At 37.7% G+C, this 18,193-nt stretch overlaps 2 protein-coding genes across 4 annotated transcripts; one reads left to right on the top strand and one right to left on the bottom strand.

Annotated features, from left to right (window-relative positions):
* Positions 1 to 592: 592 nt before the first annotated feature.
* Positions 593 to 5,151, bottom strand: tubd1 (tubulin, delta 1). Of its 2 annotated transcripts, none has more exons than XM_037776416.1 (8): positions 4,781 to 5,151; positions 4,577 to 4,664; positions 3,429 to 3,645; positions 3,109 to 3,340; positions 2,373 to 2,537; positions 1,315 to 1,428; positions 1,017 to 1,200; positions 593 to 845 (listed from the first exon to the last, which is right to left on the bottom strand). In XM_037776416.1, exons 1-8 carry the CDS (start codon positions 4,929 to 4,931, stop codon positions 740 to 742), a joined length of 1,257 nt encoding a protein of 418 aa, XP_037632344.1. In that variant the 5' UTR covers positions 4,932 to 5,151; the 3' UTR covers positions 593 to 739. The 2 variants fall into 2 exon arrangements, with proteins under 2 accessions (XP_037632344.1, XP_037632343.1); XM_037776415.1 differs by having other exon boundaries at positions 4,517 to 4,664; positions 4,781 to 5,148.
* Positions 5,152 to 6,630: 1,479 nt separating this feature from the next.
* Positions 6,631 to 17,727, top strand: rps6kb1b (ribosomal protein S6 kinase b, polypeptide 1b). 2 transcript variants are annotated; one of them, XM_037776094.1, is made up of 15 exons: positions 6,631 to 6,844; positions 8,860 to 8,903; positions 8,997 to 9,117; positions 9,307 to 9,375; positions 11,827 to 11,974; positions 12,188 to 12,245; positions 13,194 to 13,294; positions 13,525 to 13,615; positions 13,790 to 13,880; positions 13,989 to 14,096; positions 14,202 to 14,264; positions 14,365 to 14,442; positions 14,752 to 14,859; positions 15,309 to 15,457; positions 16,224 to 16,785. In XM_037776094.1, the coding sequence occupies exons 1-15, from the start codon at positions 6,776 to 6,778 to the stop codon at positions 16,312 to 16,314; spliced, it is 1,389 nt and encodes a 462-aa protein (XP_037632022.1). In that variant the 5' UTR covers positions 6,631 to 6,775; the 3' UTR covers positions 16,315 to 16,785. The 2 variants fall into 2 exon arrangements, with proteins under 2 accessions (XP_037632022.1, XP_037632021.1); XM_037776093.1 differs by lacking the exon at positions 16,224 to 16,785 and adding an exon at positions 16,806 to 17,727 and having other exon boundaries at positions 6,633 to 6,844; positions 15,309 to 15,421.
* Positions 17,728 to 18,193: the final 466 nt, after the last annotated feature.

Raw genomic sequence — 18,193 nt, 5'->3', positions numbered from 1 at the left:
TTTACTCCTCTAAGACAGTAAACTGAATATCTTTGAGTTGTTGACAAAACAAGACATTTGAGGACGTCATCTTGGGCTCTGGGAAACACTGATCGACATTTTTCACCATTTTCTGACATTTTATAGACTAATCGATTAATCAACAATATAAATAATAGTTTGTTGCAGCTCTAAAATTTGCCTTGATTTACTGATCATCTCATGACCACATGTTTTTTTCTCTCTTTTTTTCTTTGCTCACTTTTCTTATAATGTGAAAAATTGTCATAAATGAAAAGTATATAAAAAAAGAAATAGCTCCAGTTAGTCTCACTACAAGGTCCATTTAGTAGCCGTTTGAACCTTCCATCGTACAATAATATGTGACGGAGACATTTTTCTGAGCGCTTTAAAGGCTTCTCGTCTATGTTGGCTTATTAATAGTTGAGTCAGTTTGAAAGCAGCAGTTGGCAAAACAATCTAATCACAAAGTCCATAATGATTATTAAATTAAATAAAATAGCTCTTTAATAAAATAAAAGAGGCACTGAATGTGTGTCCCAGTGATACTTTTGGTGTAAAGAAATTGTCAAAGTCAAGGAATTTGTTAAACTTAAACAGTAAACCCAAATAAAATAAATTGTATTTTATTTACATGTTGATTTTTTTTGTTTGTTTTTTAAAGCTTCAGCAATGTCTTACATGATCTGTTGACATACAGTCCAACAAGCCTGTTAGTGCATGTTAGTTTTTCCCATTTCTAGCTCAGTTGATTGTAGCTGGAGATGACTTGCTCAAGAGACGTAAAGCTGTCTAGAAAGTCCTCCTCTGAGATCCCAAATTTAACGTACTGATGGATGTAGGCCCTGTAACAAGAGGACAGGAAAATTACATTTAATCCAGAAACAAAAAACTGAATAGTGGTTTCCAGGTGAACTTTACTCCATCATCCTCAGGGTTTAACATTAAAAACAAATTGTGTCTGGACCCAGCTTATCCTTAAAGTAACATTCAAGCATTTCTTGGGGCTGACTCACCTGGATGCGAACATGTTCCAGGCTTTCCCCACCATGTTATCCAAAGGTCTGAGCAGAGCCTGGCTGTTACTGACCAGCGTAGCACATTTCTCATACTTATTAAAAGGCACCGGGGATTTCCACACGTTGAAAGCTTCTTCTGATGAGAGCCAGGAGGTGTACAGGGCCGGGTCCTCAAAGCCACCTGTGGACAGCACATCATTCACATACTCAGGTATGTCTTTCAAAAATATCATCGTCTCCTTCATGACAGTTGTGGATTTATCAGGGGAAATAAATATCAATATATTTTTCTTACCTGTCTCTGCGCTGTAGACGTCTTTCCCTCTCAGTATGAGCAGGTTGGCCAGTGAGGTGTTAAAGCTCCTGGTTCGCTCAGAGCCGGCAGGTGGACGTACCTGCCAGTCTATACCTGACCCAGGACAAACAACAAATAACCTCAGAAGTGTTTTATGATTTCACTTGTTACTAATCACACTCAAGAGAAGACAGCCCTGGTGAAAAGGGTCAAAACATTAAGCAACAATAAGGCAATTATTTTTTGTATTACAAGTTTTCTGAAATTGTATGTTTAAAATATGCAAATGTGGCATTATCTTATTAAATATGTGCTAATTTGCATGAATCTCCAGAACAGAAATTTGAACATTGGATAAAGCCAGGTTCAAATGTATTGTTTCATTTTGTTGACATATTAGAGTCAAAGGTTTTTACAGAGGGAATTATCAATATCTCTTTTTATCACTCCATAAATCAGAAAATACTGTCAACAGCCAATACAAAAATAAGAATTTTCGCCATGTTTTTAGGAATAAAATGTTCTATAAATCAGGCTATGAATGATATATGAATAAAACCCCTCCGTAAAAACCTTCATAATATAGATAGGACTGAAACTGGGAAGTTTGGTGTAATGATACTGAAGTGGAGATTTCTGGCTCAGAGTCTGAGAAAAAACTAATTTTGAGAAAACAGACTTTAAAGACATGGATTGTAAAATTTCATACATTTTGCAAAACACTTCATGTGAATATGGTACAAATTTCAACTAATAGATATCACCATGAAACTTCCCCAGTTGATTACTGACATTCTTTTTTTGTATTACAAGTTTTTCGGAAATTTTATGTTTAAATATGTAAATTAAGCATTATCAAATGCTGACTTTTGGTGAATTTAGGAGAAATCTACAGACACAAATAGACTAAATGTAGTAAAATAAACACCTAAATGTGTATTTTGGATGTTTTCTATCCACTAGTCTGAAAGAAGACATGTTGTGGAAGCCCAAAATTTCAAATCTGACCAATGCATGAAAGATTATGTTTTTGCCTGGGGCGTCTCTCCAGAACTTGCCTTCGTCCATCTTGGTGTTGGAGATGAGCATCTGTCGGAGGTGTTTGAGCAGGCTCGGCCAGTTGAACGTGCTGTAGGCCATGGAGGCACTAGGCATCTGAGGGACGGTGCACACGCTGAGCAGCTTGTACTCCGGGTGGCACGCCAGGGCGCTCACCAGCTCACCTGTTAAAGAATAATGTCACCGTTAGGGTTAAGACGTGCTGGTTCATGAGGATGACATAGAGTAGCTTAATGTGCAATGTGAAGATTGAATGTATAAAGGTTTGACCTGATGACGTTGGTGTCATTTCCTGTTAGAGTTTTTCTACGGATAGGCCCTTTTTACAGCACCCATTTTGACATGTCATAGCATATAAACACAGGTGTGATTGAACAAATTAATTATGATCCCATTCTATTTAGCGTGTCAAAGCCATTCCTGCCAGCCAGCATGCACAATACCAGCGCCCTGGCAAACCTAAATGCAACAGGGCCATAATTAGTGTCATTAATAACACCTGTGTTTACCTTGGAATGTAAAAATGACTACTGTGAAAAGGGACAATAGGTGTGGCTGAATCAGTAGCAGAGGGATTTGATGCCAAAATAATGAGGACATTTGCTTTTGAGTTAAATCTCCCATTTCCTTTTTTAAGAATGAACAAATTTCTTATCTTTCCCTTTGTAGACTACACCTCTCCTAATCCGATTACAGGAAACCCAGGCCCTGTGTGTGTGTGTTGGCCTCTCTCACCCAGAGGATTTCTGCTGTAGCCTCCGTAGGAGTCGGCGGTGAGCGCCGGCTGCAGGACACTGCCCAGCTGGTGAGCGATCACCCCGTTGACATCACCGAAGGAGATGTGTTTGATGTTGAGCAGCTGACTGCAGATCCTGTGCACCGTGTCGTTCTCGTGCACCAGGATGGCGTCTGACAGCTGGTAGAGATGAGCCAGCGTCAGCACCGAGTTGTAGTTCTGGACAATCACCTGAGAGGACAGATTATTTAATAGCACATTATTCTGTACTAACACTAAAGATGATTACTAAGAGCACTTGACAGCCCCCTGTTCGTACCTCCCCAGTCCCGTACGGCCAGGTGAGGTGGTTGAGGATGAAGGACTTGGGGTAGATGTCTCGGAGACACTGAGTAACGTAAGTACCGACCCCGGACCCCGTCCCCCCCGCCACACTCATCATGGCCATGAGTCCGGCCAGTCTGTCACAGCGCTCCACCTCTCGCCTCATCAGCTCCTCCACCACGTCTCTGTGACGAGGCCCGTGGACACAGAACCTGGTGTGATACAGGAAACACATTATTACCAGCTTTTACCTCATTTATTTATAAACACAGATTGTTTTACTGTATTTACATTGTGTCTTTAAAAGGTGCACATACTAAGTTACATTTGACGTGATATAAGCACCTTGGAAATAGAAGTCTGACAAAACAATCCTAACTCAAGTTTCACTTTAGGGCTGTCACGAGTTTCACTACACGAGGATACTACAACGATATTATTGAAATATCTATAGACATTTTGAAAAAAACAACATAATGCTATATGTCAAATTGGCAATTGAAGAGTAATGAAGAGGAATTTAGACAATATTATCATATGTGTATTATTAACATGATATCAATATTTCATTTTTTTTTCAATACAACGGTTATCGTCAATACCAGTTTACCGTCATCCTTAGTCTATTTACTAGCTTTTCACTGTCAAACTGCCATTTCTAAGCTCAAGAATGAACAATATTACTGCACCATTAAATAAGCAGAATTAATTTCATAAACAATTACATTTATACATATACATTAATTCAATCCGATAGAAACATAAAGGAAAAATATACAAAAAAAGGAAAGGACCAAAAACACAAAAAGATAAGTAAATAACAAATAATAATAATACAAAATTATAAAAACAAATTTAAAAAAATTAAAAAAAACTAAGTATAAGTATTGAATTATATGTAATATGTAAATATTTATTTCATGCACAAATGGAAAACTTTATATATTTATATTGCATTTGCACTGTAAATTAAGCACCATCTGTTTTTTTCCCAATAAAAGAAGTGCCTCTGTAGTGCTTTTTTTTTGACAGATGATTAGTTTTTACATATTTGACAGAAAATATGAGGTAAATGTCCTTTACCCGTTAGCCCAGTTGTTCCCAGAGCCCTGCTTCTGGCTGAAGTGTGCAGTCTCTCCATACCTCCACCTGCCAGATGTTGCAGCCCTGCTGATGCTCTGGTTGATCACTTTGGGCTCCATGTCGATCAACACCGCCCTGGCTACAAGCTCTGTTTGAGACAGGAGGGACACATGATGATGACAGGTAAACAGGTAAACAGGTAAACAGGTGTGCAGCACAGACAGGAAATAGATACAGTATTCAACACAACACCAGGTGTGCTACCTCCACGTGTAGTTTGGTGGAAGAAGCGCTCACAGCTGGCTGTGCTGTACTCTCTCCTCCCTCCCTCCGGAGCATCGCTGCAGAGGACGTCAAACAGCTCGTGACCCACCTGGTTACCGCACTGACCCAGCTGAACGGTTACTATGGACATGTTTCACCCAGCTGGACGGTTACTAGGGACACGTTTCACCCACAGGTGTGAAGACTGCAGACTCTCCAGAAGGATCGATAGTGTTCCGGTCAGAGTATGAGAACACACAGTCTGAGATCCACCGGTTTCATGACTGAGTTGATGGAGCTGTCAACATCTTGTTGTTTGAAAGCGGTGCCCGGTCTGTCGTCTGCTGCCGCCACGGGAAGTTAGAACGGCATTTCCGGCCAAACTGTCAAAACTTTCAAAGTAAAAGTCGCGTTCATTGGTCGTGAACGGTTTCAACTTTTTTTGAGTCCCAAAGAAAAAAGAATAAATACCTGATTCAAGCAATATAATTAACAAAGGAGAAAATATTTATGATTATGATTATGATTATGATTATTATTGTTGTTGTTATTATTATTATTATTATTATTATTATTATTATTATCATTATTGTTATTATTATTGTTATTATCATTATTATTATTACCATTATTATTATTATCAGAATCATTACTATTATTATTATTATTATTATTATTATTATTATTATTATTATTATTATTATTATTATTGTTATTATCATTATTGTTATTATTATTGTTATTATCATTATTATTATTACCATTATTATTATTATCAGTATCATTACTATTATTATTATTATTATTATTATTATTATTATCAGTATCAGTATCATTTTTATTATTATTATTATTATTGTTATTATTATTATTATCATTATTGTTATTATTATTGTTATTATCATTATTATTATTACCATTATTATTATTATCAGAATCATTACTATTATTATTATTATTATTATTATTATTGTTATTATCATTATTATTATTACCATTATTATTATTATCAGTATCATTACTATTATTATTATTATTATTATTATTATTATTATTATTATTATTATTATCAGTATCAGTATCATTTTTATTATTATTATTATTATTGTTATTATTATTATTATTATTATTGAATAATATAATAAAAATAAGAATATTAATACGAATATGAATAAGAATAAGATGTATGTATGTGTATGTATGTGGGATAATGTAGGAATGTAATGAAGGATGTTAATTTTTTTTTTTTACTGTTTTTTATTTATTATATATATATATATATATATCTTTAGATATCTTTATTATCTTAGATCTTAATTGTTTATTTAGTTATTTATTATTATATCTTGTTTTGTTTTTCTGATGCTTCTTGTTGTTTGCACTGTCCCCTTTGCTGCTGTAATTCTACAAATGTTCCCCACTGTGGGACTAATAAAGCATTATCTTATCTTATCTTATCTTATCTTATCTTATCTTATCTTATCTTATTTTATTTTATCTTTTCTTATTTTATCTTATTTTATCTTATCTTATCTTATCTTATTTTATCTTATTTTATTTTATCTTTTCTTATTTTATCTTATTTTATCTTATCTTATCTTATCTTATTTTATCTTATTTTATTTTATCTTTTCTTATTTTATCTTATCTTATCTTATCTTATCTTATCTTATCTTATCTCATCTTATCTCATCTTATCTTAGATTTTAAAAATTGATTAGATTTTTTGGTGTAAAATCCTTCAATGAATGTCAATGGAAAGACCTTTAAGGAGGTGTACTGTATTATTGTTGGTTTTATGTCAAAATAAGAGCTCATCTCTCAGGTCACCGCCCCCTTTTCGCCGAGCGTCTTACTGCGCATGCTCCGTGTAGTAGCCGGGTTATGGCGGCGGTGTGTGTTCGTCCATGAGGTGGAGGGACGCCTGCTGTTGCTGCTAGTCTGACGGTCTGTGACAGAAAGCGAAGCGAGATCCGAGCGAAGAAACACGCTGCCATGGCTGGAGTGTTTGACATTGACTTGGACCAGCCGGAGGACAATGTCTCCGACGATGAGAATGAGGAGGTACTTTAAAGGAAGAAGAGAGAGAGTTGTCACAGCAGAAACTCTAGCTGTTAGCCTGGTAGCATGGTGGAGCTGCCAGCCACCACCAGGCCTTGCTCCTGCAGCCGGAGCTACCAGGCCTTTCCCAAGCTTCCTAGCTCGCTGCTGTTAGTCTGACAGCTGTCACTTGTTATTATTACTAGTAGTGATAGCTGGTGATGATCTGCATGCATTGTTAACACTGTCTGGTTGAGAAACCCTCGCTGTCATGTTGTTGGGAGTTGTGCAAGCAGAGCCTTCCTTACTTGGCCAAAGGTGCTGCTGCTGCTGCTGCAGTGATAAATGTGGCTCTGCTCTGCTCTGTTCTGCTGTGCAACAGTTTATTTTGGCAAAGACTGTTAACAGAGAGAGGAGTGGGACTGTGTGGACTCAAAAGCTGCTGGTGCCTGTGTGTGTTTCTATTCACACAAAATGCAGCATTACACTACACTACTACAGATTCTGTACATTTATAACTTAAAATAACAATTACATTAATTTGTAAATACTGCTTTATGCAATTGTGCAAACTGGTATCTTATTGCAGCAAAACCATGACCATCTGCTATTATAGGAGTCATTGAATAGAAGATAGTAATTAGTAATTACCTGCAAACACACATCATGTATGTACATATATAGCAAAACCATGACCATCTGCCATTATAGGAGTAGTAGTCATTGAATAGGAGATAGTAATTAGTAATTACCTGCAAACACACATCATGTATGTATGTATATATTTAATAACTAACAACTAATAATATATATATAAAATATAATTTATTTTTTTTATTTTTTTTTTACTGTTTTTTTATTTATTATATCTTTATTATTAACATACATACTAACATCTAATAATTTATGTATATAACAGATAAATTTGTTTTTTGTTTTTTTACTGTTTTTTATTTATTATATCTTTATTATTATTATTATTATTATTAGTATTATTATTGAATAATATAATAAAAATGATATGAATACGAATAAGATGTATGTATGTGGGATGAATGTAGGAATGTAATAGAGGATGTTAGTTAATATATATATATCATTTTATATATATATATGTATATATATATATTTCATTAAGGTAAACAACTTTTGCTTAATATCTTGCATCATGTTGATATCCAGTCCATGTAGCAATGGATTGGGCAACTATTACATCACAGCAGCTCCTGTTTGTCAGTGTCACATCACAGCTCCTGTGTTAATGTGAAGCCAAACAAACACCTATATTTTGGCTAAATTTATTGTACAGCAGGATATAATGTAAGTTGGGCTGCAACTAATGGTTATTTTCATTTACAATTAATCTGACAATTAATTTCTCCATTAACCGATTAGTTGTTTGGTCTATAAAGTGACAGAAAATAGCAAAAAATGCCATTCACACTGTGAAGTTCACAGTCTACTATACAAAGTGATGTCTTCAAAAAACTAAAATATTCAGTTTACAGTGATAAACAGAGGAAAGCAGCAAATTCTCACACTGGAGAAGCTTTAACCAGAAAATTTCAGCTTAATTCTATATTTAATTGCAGCGATAATCCATTTCATAGCTATTTATTTGAATAGAATGGCACGTATTATAAATGCTTAATTATCACAGTATTTAAACAGACATTAAGTGTTTAAACGCAAGGGAAAAAAATGTCCATGTGAGATTAAACTCTCCCACAGAGTTGAAAAAAATTGAAGAAAGAAAGTCACTAAATCGAACTGTAAGTCCCCCGACAGTGGTCGTCCTTCAACTGCAAGGTTGGCTGTTCAATCCCCTGTCTGCATGTCGTAGTGTCCTTGAGCGAGATACTGAACCCCAAGTTGCTCCCCGGGCGCATAAGTGCAGCCCACTGCTCCTACAATGCTTAGGATGGGTTAAATGCAGAGGTTAAATTTCATGGATGTACCTGTATGTATGTGACAATTGTAATAAAGATTAAGTTTTGTTTTTCAAAGGATGTTCAGCAGTGTTTTCTTTTTCCTCCCAGATTCAAATCGGTGATATCATGGACCAGTGCAGTGGATTTGAGTTGTAAGTATTCAATATGTTCTTCTATGCTTGTGTTCATGTGTTTTTTTTTGTGATTGAATCAGTGAAAAACAAGAGCACAATGTGTGTCTGCAGCAACATGGACGACTGTGAGAAGATCGAGATATCGGAGGACAACGTCAACCAGGGGACGGAGAACATCAGACCGGAGTGCTTCGAGCTGCTGCGGGTCCTGGGGAAAGGTGGTTATGGAAAGGTACTTGTGGTACCCGAGAAGCAGCAAGCCTTGAGAAAGTACACGAGAAAGTACACTTAACATGCACACACTCCTACAAATGCACACTTTGGATTATTTTACCGCTATAATGTGAGGAACCGAGTAATATATCTTCTTTGAAGTGCTGATTTGATTATTTTAAACATGTCATTTCTCCCTTTTTTGCAGGTTTTTCAAGTTCGAAAAGTTGTCGGAGCTGCATCGGGCAAAATATTTGCAATGAAAGTTTTAAAAAAGGTACTTTTTTTTCCTGCCTAAATCACTTCAATTAGAGCAACGTACAGCTGCTCTCATTCTGTATCCCATGAACGTAATTGCATGCTTGTTATTACAAATAAACATTATGGTGCTCTTCTGTCTGCAAATATTGGCTGTCCTTGAAGCCAGTGGTGGGGTAAGATTTCACTGCTAGTTGGTAGAATGCCATCTGCGCTGCGCGGCGCTGCTGCAGCCTTGGCACTTAAAACACTCTGCCTCAGCCCATTAGATTCCGCTTGATATTCACACTGCTTCTGCTTGATTGGCTAAAATGACCCCAGTGACACGTTGCAGACCTGCCAGATTTCAGCCAGTCGTTTCAATCGTTTAGCTTCAGAGTGGCAGGCGGCAGCACAGCTTTGATAGTTTTGGGTTAGAGCCCAGGACCTTTATTTATGAAGCATCTCAGAGGAAGAAATCCGTCTAGCTGACTCTGAATTCTCAGAGTGACACATATGCAGTCCTGCATTTAGGCTTTTCTGGGTTTCAGGAGAGCTGCAGAAGAACTGTCCTAATCTGTCAGGACATAAACTCCAGCAGCTGTACAAATACACAATGTAAACATTTGATGTAGAATCACATGATTTTGCAGATTGAATTGGAGTAAATTTCAGATTTTGTCCAAGATAATCTCACTGCAGGAAAAGTTTAAACGCTATTGCAATTTACACAAATACAGCTACAACAGCAAAGATGTAGGACTGAACAGCTTTGGCTGCTATTATTCCACCTCAGACTGTAATTATATACTTACATGTAAATTATGTGTAAGGTAACTCTTTACAATAACCATCATTAATAAATGGTAAATTGATAGTTTATAGTTATTTTACTGTTAACAAACAATGAAATGATAATTCATGTTTACCAATTAGTAATGCTTTAATTTAGTTATTTTAATAGTTTACAGTTGTATTCTGTAATTAATTTAGATTTTCCTGCTTCACATTATTTCTAATTCAGTCTGTCTTTGAATGTGTTGATTGCACAAACCACTGAGAAAAAATACAAGAAGTCATTGTTAGTAAATGATTGATTAATTAATAAGTTTCATATACCAACCAGGTCATTTACTCTTAAATGAGAACTTTGATTCCTTGCTGTGTGTAAGAAGGCTCATAAATAACTTAAGTCCTACTCTGAGGTTGAACCACAGTGATTCTGAGATGCTTGATGAACACAGGCCCAGATTATACAACAGCAGTAACAGCCCATAGCTTAGTAGAGCAGTTAGTGGATGACGGTTAGGTACTATTGACAGTTTTTGGCACCAGTTTGCGAGCGAGAGGGGGCAATGCACGATTCATAATCAGTCTCAGCAAAAAGTGAATTAAAAATCAAGACTTCTCAGTCAGCCAGCTTGTACTGCACCCTTAAAATCAAAGGGCTTGTCTCAGCCTCAGTCTGCCTGTTGGAGCTCCATCTGTTGTCGTAGTTCTGACACTCAAAGCTGAGACAACAAGTAGCTGCTGACAGGCGGCTCTTTAGCTTTCTGACAGAAGTGGTTAGCAAACATAAACAGGAGCAGGAGAGAGGAGAGGAAGAGCTGGAGGAACAGAAGGCATCGTACATGTAAAACCTCTCATCATTATTCTCCACAGAATTTTAAAGTACGGTTTTCAAAGTAAAGTAAAGCTTTGAGTGAGTAATAATTAAGGGCTGTCCTTATCAGAGCTAGAGAACTAGAACAAAATAAGTAGCATTATCTGCCTTGTTAAACTTGACAAACTAACTGATCGATGCAGCTGTAGACCAGAAACTTCTGTGTTCTGCGATGTGAAATTACTGTTTTTGTGAATGTAGTCTGGTGGCTTTGAAGACAGTGATATAACGGCTTCAGTTCCCGTCGGAAAGGGCTGTCTGACGGCGAGGTAAAGCAGTGAAAACATTCCAAATGCAGTGTACACTTAAACTAATATAGAATTTATTTAGGTGGCTAATATACGTTTTTCTGCAGCTCCCGTCCACAGACTTTATCTCGCCGTCAGCCCTTTACTTAAACTGTTATATTGCTCTTTTCAAAGCCACCAGACTCTATTGACAAAATCAGTAATTTGACCTCGCAGATCACGAGAGTACACATACATACGCACTTCCGAACGAACCCTTTCGGTTATTTCCAAACTTGGCACAGATAACGTTGAAAATAACACAGATGGACCCTGCCCTTTAATTAAACTAGCTCAGCAATAATTAATCAATAATATGTCACTCCTGTATCTCAGTGACTTAGTTGCCTCTCAGTTGTTGTAAAGTGGAATACTTTCACTTTCTCTCTATCAGTGAGGCAGTGATACGCAGCCTGTTGATAGGGCAACTTTTGTTGTTTGGAGCATTTCACATCCGTGTGGATCAAAACATGCCCAGTGTTTCACCTCTCCATCTGCCTCTTGACTAATGTTGATATACTTTTTCGGGGTGGGGCACCAGGCTATGATTGTACGCAACGCCAAGGACACAGCCCACACCAAGGCAGAGAGGAACATCCTTGAGGAGGTGAAGCATCCCTTCATTGTTGATCTCATCTACGCCTTCCAGACAGGAGGGAAGCTGTATCTCATCCTGGAGTACCTGAGTGGTCAGTACGAGAAATACACATCTGGTACAAACACAAAACACTCTGCAAGGAGATCAATGCATATTATGCAAGTGTGAAATCACTTCTTCCTGCTCGTCTTCTCCAGGAAGTTCAGTAGTGAGGGTCCGCTACACAACCCAACTTTTGTAGATTGTAGGGATGTTTGTGTGTGTTAACCATGTTAACAGCATTAAAATGTGTTCACGTGATCAGGAGGAGAACTGTTCATGCAGCTGGAGAGGGAGGGCATCTTCATGGAGGACACAGCCTGGTGAGTGTTGTTCATTATTATATTGAATAGGGACGCACAGACATCTCAGCAGACTGTCAATATCATCTGTTATGAAAATACCATTGAAAATGTATGTTAAAGTTGTATTATCATTTTTTTTTTTATATCAGCAAACATGATATATTATACAGCAGGTAATTATTATGGAGGACAGAACCTGTCAAAATCAAAAATAAATAAATGACTCGATAAATAAATAAATATGCCCATAAATGAACACAATGAAACACAATATTATTAAATGTAGGCATTAATTAATTGATCAAATGTGACATAAATTGATGTTTCTATTTTAATTTATCTTCGTATTACTTTCCTATCTATCTACTCTTCTATTTAATTTTCCCTTTTATTTATTTATTTTTATTAACTTTTAAATTTCTTTTAATACATTTATTTATTTTTTATTTTAAATTTATGTTTTAATTCATTATTAAATTAAATTGCTAGTGTAAATTGTTTGTAATTTATTTTAATTTATTTAGTTATAATATTTATTTTTATATTTATTTCCCCAAACCTATTTATTTCTGTATTCTTCTCTTTATTAGTTTTTTAATTAAATAGAAGAGTAGGTGGATAGGGGAATAATACGAAATAAATAAATAAAGAAGCAAATTAAAACAGAAATCACAGTCACATATTATCTATTAATTAAAGCCTACATTTTGTTTTGGTTCATTTAATGGCATATTTATTTATTTACCAAGTCATTTATTTTATTTATTTTTTATTTTGGCAGGTTCTTTCCTCCATAAACTTTAGCTTCCTCACAAGTAAAATTACCCTGAAAAATGGTTTAAACCGACTACAACCGTATGATATATTGATACCATCCAACTGGTGGATCCTCCTTTAGAAATAAAGTGCTATTTATTATGAAGTTGATTGTATTAAGTGAAATGTTTTCTTTGTTTTTCTCTATAGTTTCTACCTGGCAGAGATCTCTATGGCTCTGGGTCACCTGCACCAGAAGGGCATCATCTACAGAGACCTGAAACCTGAGAATATCATGCTCAACAACCATGGTGTGTGTGTTTGTATGCATGTGTGCATGTGATGAAATTAACTCGAACCTTCTTGCATGATTTGTCAAAAAAAGGTTTTTAAATTTCTTTGTATTTAACCTTAAAACATCCATATGCACAAATATCATGCAACATATATAACAATAAATAAAAACCTTGTTGTGATGTAATGCAGATGTTCTTGTATATCCTCCACAAAGGGTTGTTAATATGTGTTGCTTTCCCTCCAGGCCATGTAAAGCTGACAGACTTTGGACTGTGTAAAGAGTCAATTCACGACGGCACAGTCACTCATACTTTCTGCGGTACCATTGAATACATGTAAGTCGTGCTCTCTCGTTTTCCTCCTTACTCCTTCAATCACACTCACTCTTTGATACACTTGCATACAAATATGCTTCCTTACTCACTTGTGCTTTTGCTCTTGTTTCATGCTTACTGTTGACTCGTAAACATTAATTCATTAGTAATAAATGTGCACTGGCATTGTTGCAGGGCCCCAGAGATCTTGATGAGAAGCGGACACAACAGAGCGGTGGACTGGTGGAGTCTGGGCGCTCTGATGTACGACATGCTCACAGGAGCGGTCAGTCAAACTTTTTCAACATAAGATTACAGCTTCTTCACTCTTATTAATTATAAAATATGAATTGTGAATGTTTGACTAATCCCTTCCTCTGTTTTCCCGCCGTAGCCGCCGTTCACTGGTGAAAACCGAAAAAAGACCATTGACAAGATCCTGAAGTGTAAGCTCAGCCTCCCACCCTACCTCACACAAGAAGCAAGAGATCTCCTGAAACGGGTATCTCCTGTTTGTTTACAACTTAATACTACGTGTGTTTATCCACAAATAAGTGTGGAGTTGTTGTGTGAGTACTCTTTTGACATTTCACTGCTGGTTGGACAGTTGCTGAAGAGGAACGCCTCGTCGCGGCTCGGAGCGGGAGCGGGAGACGCCACAGAGGTTCAGGTGAGAATCAAGGTCATAATAGTTTGAAATTGTTGTAGATTGTGTCCCAGACTTAGAAACTATGTTTTATGGCCCTCTGTTTGTATTTGATATCCCACAGGCTCATCCCTTCTTCAGACACATCAACTGGGAGGATTTACTGGCTCGGAAAGTGGAGCCCCCCTTCAAACCTTTCCTGGTGAGTATCAGAGGAGCACACTATGATACTATGTGTAGTTTTATGGTGGGAAATTTGAGAAATGTTGAAATTAGATCTCTGTGAATTCATAACTAATGCTACTTGAGAAGTATTTTGTGAGATGGAGATGCGGTGTCATTCCTGTTACCTGCCCAGATTAAACCAACTGAACAAGTTTGGGTAACTGAACCCGGGTCGTCTCTTGTTTCAGACCTACGTGTTGTTAGTTGACACATCTACTCATGTTCCTGCTGCTGCTGCACGTCCTCCTCCTCACCTGTGTGTTTGTCTTCCCTTCTATCTTGGCAGCAATCAGCTGAAGACGTGAGTCAGTTCGACTCGAAGTTCACCAGTCAGACGCCAGTCGACAGCCCGGATGACTCGACCCTCAGTGAAAGTGCCAATCAAGCCTTCCTGGTAACTCCTCTGACTACATTTCCCCGTCTCATTGTTTGTTTTGTTATCTCTTGTTTCACAAAAAACGTTCATGTTTTCAGGAACACGGTGAGGAATCACAGAACCTTTTACTTGCAAATGAATGACTCATACGCTTTTACTATCCTCTGCTATTCAGTGTGGAAAACTCTTTGGTAACAATTAAGTTTCATCTTGATTACTTCCCTTTTCCTTTGAACAGGCTTGTAGTTAATCAGCATTTTGCACATGAAGTTAATTGCTTATGCATTATTAATATCAGTTTGTATTGTCGTATAATTGATTTAAAAGATACTCACAGTGCATCACAGAACGGCACAAAGAACAAGAAACCCAATCAGTGAGGTGGAGCAACAAATACCAGATGATTCACACTGCTGCTGCTGACTCAGTAATAAATAACTTCTGTGTTTGTCTCTTTGTCTCTTTAGGGTTTCACGTACGTCGCTCCGTCAGTCCTGGATAACATCAAAGAAAAGTTCTCATTTGAGCCAAAAATCCGCTCTCCTCGACGGATCGTAGGCAGCCCAAGAACACCTCTCAGGTACGTCACGTCTGCAGCAGGCTCTAGGACTGGTAAACCCCATATTACCACAGCGGGTCTTGGTTTAATTCCTGACATTTCTCATTGAAAGACCTGGCCTCCCATTGTTGCAATCAAATTTTGTTATGTATTGTGGATTTTTCCAGTTTCCTTACCAATTTTATATATCAAATTCTAGCTTTTCACTCCATCTGAAGCCAAACAAAAACAGTAAAACTGGCGGTCCCACAGCATATCTTACATATAGACTAAAGCCCTACTTGATTAGCTGCCTTCGTCTGCTATCTTGCATAGAGGGGTTTCTCCTTAACAACAACATTTTATGACATATTAAATCCATATTATTCATTCATATCATTGTCAAGTCATTTAATAATGTTGCGTTTTGGCTTTCTTCATCATGCAGACTAATAGGGGTGAGCGATATGGCCAAAATCTTCTATCACTGTATATGTAATTTGATATCACGGTATATACATCACGATACAGTATTTATTCTGTAAATTCAATTATGGTTATTTTCTTCTTTTATTTGGAACTTTCATACAAACTAAAACAACTACCTCATGAGATAACACTTGAGTTAAAAACTCAAAAGACTCTCAAACAAAAAACTTTCAAAATGGAAGCTTTAAGGTTCCTGAGAAGAATGATTTCAAGTGTTACAGGTTTTAAGGTATACAGGTGCAAATAAATACCAGCCAGACTTCAGTCAGTGCAATATAAAAATCACACTAATTTGTATTTAAGGGTGTACAAAAGATTTGCAGGATTTGCTCATCTTTCATTTGAAAAAGAAGACAAAACGTAAATCAGCTTTTATTATCACACATTGTTTTTGCACAATCCATCCTATTATTAAGAGCAATGGGCAGCTACTATATAGCATCTAGGAGAAGTTTGGAGGTGAACTGGCACTTCACCAGTCAAGTTCAACAGTCCATACTCGGTCGGTGCCGGGTCTTGAACCGGTGCCCCTCCAGTGTGCAAATGTCTGGTAATCATGTGCCCAGAGTTCTTCCTCAACTTGGGTTGGTTTGGATGCCTCCTGCTCTGTATTTACAACTTCAGCCTCCTCCATGTCTGCCCAAATCACATCCCCTTGCAATGCCAGATCACGCAATGATTGCGACCGCTGTGGAAACGTTATTGCCAAATCTCTACCTGTGGACACATTTCAACTGTCGCACGATATATACTGTACTGTCACATCGCCCAACCCTACAGACTAATTGGGATTAAACACAGTTCTGGTCACTGCGGCTGAATATGGTTCTTGAAGACCAAGAATAAAGCAAAAACACACACAAACTAATCTTGCATGTTGATCATTTTTACAGATGCCTCTCAGTGACATCTGTCCGTTTCCCTCCTCTCCTTTCAGCCCAGTCAAATTCTCAGGGGGGGACTGCTGGGCCCGGAGCCCCCTTCTAGGACCGAGTGTCGTCCAATCACCTCAGGACCAGGCCATGGAGCTGTCCACCCCGGAACAGATGGACGTCTCGACGAACTCCGAAGCCTCGGCCCCTCTTCCCATCCGCCAGCCCACCGGGGCCAACATGGGTCAGATGAAGCAGCAAGCCTATCCCGTCGTGGCCAAACGGCCCGAGCATTTACGTATGAACCTATGACCCACCGCGCCTCTTTAGGAGAGTTTATTTCTGGACTCTTTTTTTCTTTTTGTTGATATTTTTTAAGAAACAAAGCAAAAAGATATGGATGCTAGAGACAATTCAAATCCAAAATTGCACATCCGCACACTCCACATACTGTCACAACCTGGAGTTTGCAGTGTTGCAGTTTAAGTGCTACCGATGACATCACCGCCTCGCCACTTCTCCTCCGACACCTCAGGTCTCATGACCTTTGTCTCCCTTTCTGAACTGGACTAGTAGGACTGGAAACCCCTTTTCGAGGAGCCACAGCCTTTTTGTGCGACCTGGAAATCAAAGGCGATAACGTATCACACAGTATGCAAGCGATTTAAAATGCGGTCGGTCTGCTGTACGGGATGACGTCCGAAGTGCTTTGTGCTATTTTGAGTGAATGCTAGTGAGGCAGATTGCTTCCATTGGGAGATTTTGACAGTTGTTCTTAGACAAAAAAATGCTTCCTGGCTCTGAATGAAATTATATTAATTAGGTTTATTATTGAAAAAGATTATTGTGAGCAGCGGACAAGCAGAGGTTCTGGTATTGATGAATATAGCTTTATGTCTTATGGTGTTTTACAAAATGGGATGCATTAACTGTGCTATACATCAATGATGAATCAGAGAGCCTAAATTAAACAAGAAAAAAAACACATGTCGGACTTTTTACATTCTTTCAGTGTTGGTGTTGTGGATGACTGAATGGCTTATTTGATGTGGGAACCGTACTTCAATTATCTGCTACACTGGGAGATGTATCACCGGATTAGTTGACGCATCACCAGACATAATTCAGCTTGATCACCATGACCACCCAAAACTGATCTCAGCGCTGCTTTGTGTTGCCGCCCGGGAGACTGTGGGGCCTCAGCGGCGACGGGACGGCAGCAGACCCCCGACTGACCCCCCCGGAATGAGCTCATACTGGAGACTGTGGCACCAGTTGATCTGGTCTGCAGTGATGGGGTTTAATGCTCTTTAGGTGGGAAATTTTAGAAAGCAAGGAAAATTATAATAAAATGTAAAAAAAGAAAAGAAAAAAAAACACAGAATGCATACATGAATGTGTCTTTTGTGTATGCTGAAAAACATCTAGAGACATCACAAGTGTGCATATGTTT

The sequence above is a fragment of the Sebastes umbrosus genome, chromosome 7 (genome assembly GCF_015220745.1).
Source record: "Sebastes umbrosus isolate fSebUmb1 chromosome 7, fSebUmb1.pri, whole genome shotgun sequence".
NCBI lineage: Eukaryota > Metazoa > Chordata > Actinopteri > Perciformes > Sebastidae > Sebastes > Sebastes umbrosus.
The sequence above is the reverse complement of the archived record's forward strand: the minus strand, read 5'-3'. Positions and strand labels throughout refer to the sequence as shown.